The sequence below is a fragment of the Lepisosteus platostomus genome, chromosome 3, assembly GCF_059453375.1.
Source record: "Lepisosteus platostomus isolate fLepPlt1 chromosome 3, fLepPlt1.hap1, whole genome shotgun sequence".
In the NCBI taxonomy this organism is placed as follows: domain Eukaryota; kingdom Metazoa; phylum Chordata; class Actinopteri; order Semionotiformes; family Lepisosteidae; genus Lepisosteus; species Lepisosteus platostomus.
This window is the reverse complement of record NC_142613.1, coordinates 6,651,458-6,654,364: the sequence shown is the minus strand read 5'-3', so window position 1 is coordinate 6,654,364 and position 2,907 is coordinate 6,651,458. Positions and strand designations below refer to the sequence as shown.

Sequence of the window (2,907 nt, the reverse complement as noted above, 5' to 3'; positions counted from 1 at the left end):
GCAGATGCATTGAACCACCCCGGTAAATTCAGAAACCCTTTTGTGAGGGATGTACACGCAAAGGGACATGCTGCTATTGAATTTCATATTTGGACAAGAGCGATCACACAGATCTGATCTTGGACGCGACACAGCAGAAAGTCACAGATTTCAGTGGGTGTGGCCACGAGAGGAGGTTTTGTGTGGGTGTACAGTTCTTAGCTAATGACCGCTGGAGGAAGCGATTCCAGAGCGCTGAAAGGGAACTCCGCGATGCCATTAAGGAGCCATTATAGACAGGTTATCCAATGGTGTAGTCAGGCATCAGGGGCTCTTTCGGCACCCCCATCTTTTGTCTATTAGAGGGAACAAGCACTCCAGCAGGGCACTTGGCACATGCAGTCGAGTACAGGGGGATTTGAAATCTCTGTGGCGTCCGCGTTTTGCTCGTCGACACACACCCACCCAAGTCCCCGACTGCGTTTTCTCTTCTGTGTCGCGTTTTCAGTTTCCAGCGACAATGCTTTCGAGTCCCGTGACCTCGACCCCTTTCTCTGTCAAGGACATCCTTAAACTGGAGCAGCAGCAGCACATCCCCGGCGTTTTCCATCAGCAAGGCTTTGTAATGCCAGAACCGGACGTGTCTTCCACGCCGTCGCCACAGTACCTGCACGCCGTCCTGAAGAGCTCCGAAGTGTTGTACAGCGCGGAGAAGCCGTTCTGCGCCGGGGAAGGGCCACTGAAGTCTCACCTGAGCTCGGGGGACTTTGACATGCTGAGGGGCTGCTGCGGCTCTCACACAGAGGAGGAAATGGACGCCATCGAAGAGTCAGGTGAGCTTGGAGCTGGACCCGATTAACAGATCAAGGCGAATCTCTTCATGCTTATTGACAGCCAGTCTCATTCATAACCACAGCGTCGTGACAAATTGCCAATAACGAACAACAACAAACATAGAGAGATCCGTCCTCACAGCTATTTTTATTTATTATACTAAGAAGTAATGACAGTAAGAGTAATCGTCAGGTACCGCATATACTTTGCGGAGACGTGCCGTCTGATTTTCCCCACCAACAAAAACTTTTTAAAGAAGTCAGAAAGCCTATATGGAATCTCCTCCACAATTCATAAGATAACGCGAATAACCGACACCGTGTTGTAGCCATGATTGAGGTTGCAAATAAGTGCAATAATGATCGTCACAAGTTGCATTGTAATGTACCGTCGGAATGAATTAAAACCAAATCGTACTGTACCTCCCATTTAATCTGACCAACTAAATCAGCTTTATAGCCTAGCCTATCTAATTGTTGGGATTATTGACAGCATAAACGAAATAATAATAAACGTCCTACTGCATTAATAAATCATTTTAAGATCTGCATTTCGTCAATTAAATAGACGAACTGCACTTGCAAATCTTTGCAAGCAGAAACAATAGAAAGTGACTACTGTGCGCTTAATATTTCAAAGCAAAATAACCCCCATCAACACTGGTGTGTTTTTATAGTACCTTAAAAGAAAGTGTTTTCTACATTTATTTACATTATATTTGTATTCCTTTTAAAAAAAATAATCTGTTATGTGGAATTATGTTGAAAATGTTCAATGTTCCCTATTTTTTCCAAGTTGTGCAATAAGAGCAGAGTATCCCACATGCAAACGAACGTCGGTTCAGCTCCAAAGCTTCCTCGATTGCGTACGTCTAATTAAGAGGTTTTCGTCTTCACATTCTAGGCAGCTGTGGTGCCGAAGATTCCCCGGGCGGTAATGGAAAAAAGGAAGATTTTTACCCCGAGAGACCGAAGCAGAGGCAGAGGAGAAAGCCGCGGGTCCTGTTCTCTCAGGCGCAGGTGTTCGAACTGGAGAGGCGGTTCAAACAGCAGCGCTACCTGTCAGCGCCAGAACGCGAGCACCTGGCCAGCATGCTGAAGCTCACCTCCACCCAGGTGAAAATCTGGTTTCAGAATCGGAGGTACAAGTGCAAGCGACAGAGGCAGGACAAATCGCTGGAGTTAGCCGGCCACCCGCCGCCGCCGCGAAGGGTAGCGGTACCGGTACTGGTTCGAGACGGCAAGCCATGTCTTGGAGAATCCCAGACCTACACGGCCCCGTATAACGTAACTGTTAGCCCTTATCACTACAACACGTATTACGGCGGCTACAGCAGCAGCCCGTACAGTTGCAGTTACACGGGGATGCCCTCGATGCCAAGCGTAAACCAGCCTCCAAGTCAGATTGTGAACATGAATTTCAGCATGGGCAGTGCGGTACAGCCGAGCGCCTTGAATCAACAGGGCCCCCTGCAGGCCAAGCTCCAAGGAATCCGGGCCTGGTGAGACGAGCAAACACTCCATGTTACTGTAAATAATCGCCTTATTTCATATGTAAAATGGACTCTTAACGGAGAGAAACAGCAGATGTGATTTGGAGAAAAAAAAAACGTGAACATGTAAACGCCTTCCTACCACTGTGAAACGGTGCGTTCACAATCTGAAAATGTTCACGGAGAAGATTTTTACACCCATTTATTCGAACATATAATTTTGTAAAAGGTACTGATGTTGCTTTGTTTTGGCTTCACATGTGTGTGCTGTAATAGTATCTCGACCATTCCTTCAGAAATGAAAGCGGTGAAATAAAATGATGATGGGTCAGAAAAGAAAGTGCTTCGTTTAAATTCTTAAAAGGAGACGACAATTACAGTATTTACAGATTTTGAAAGATAAACGGGACGTATCTAGATTTTTTTGTCTGCCCCGTGGGTTTTTCGTGGAGTTTTCGGTCCTTTCAGATTCATGTCAAAACTGAATTTAACTTGAACTAAACAGTGCAGATGCGAACTTCGTTTAAATGGCTTAGATTAAAATAATCTTCTGTCAAGACAGAACAAAGACATACGCTGAAGAGAAATCACCGGTCATAAGA

General features: G+C 45.9%; 1 protein-coding gene across 1 annotated transcript; it reads left to right on the top strand.

The window, feature by feature from the left end:
* Nucleotides 1–205: 205 nt before the first annotated feature.
* On the top strand, nucleotides 206–2,907 carry nkx2.7 (NK2 transcription factor related 7). Its single transcript, XM_088624139.1, has 2 exons — nucleotides 206–812; nucleotides 1,717–2,907. The coding sequence occupies exons 1-2, from the start codon at nucleotides 500–502 to the stop codon at nucleotides 2,316–2,318; spliced, it is 915 nt and encodes a 304-aa protein (XP_088480265.1). The 5' UTR covers nucleotides 206–499; the 3' UTR covers nucleotides 2,319–2,907.

Bases quoted from the DNA above. Each gene is read 5' to 3' on its own strand.
- nkx2.7 (XM_088624139.1), top strand. From the start codon at position 500: ATGCTTTCGAGTCCCGTGACCTCGACCCCTTTCTCTGTCAAGGACATC. The intron at 813-1,716 runs GTGAGCTTGGAG...TTCACATTCTAG, and splicing joins GGACGCCATCGAAGAGTCAG to GCAGCTGTGGTGCCGAAGAT.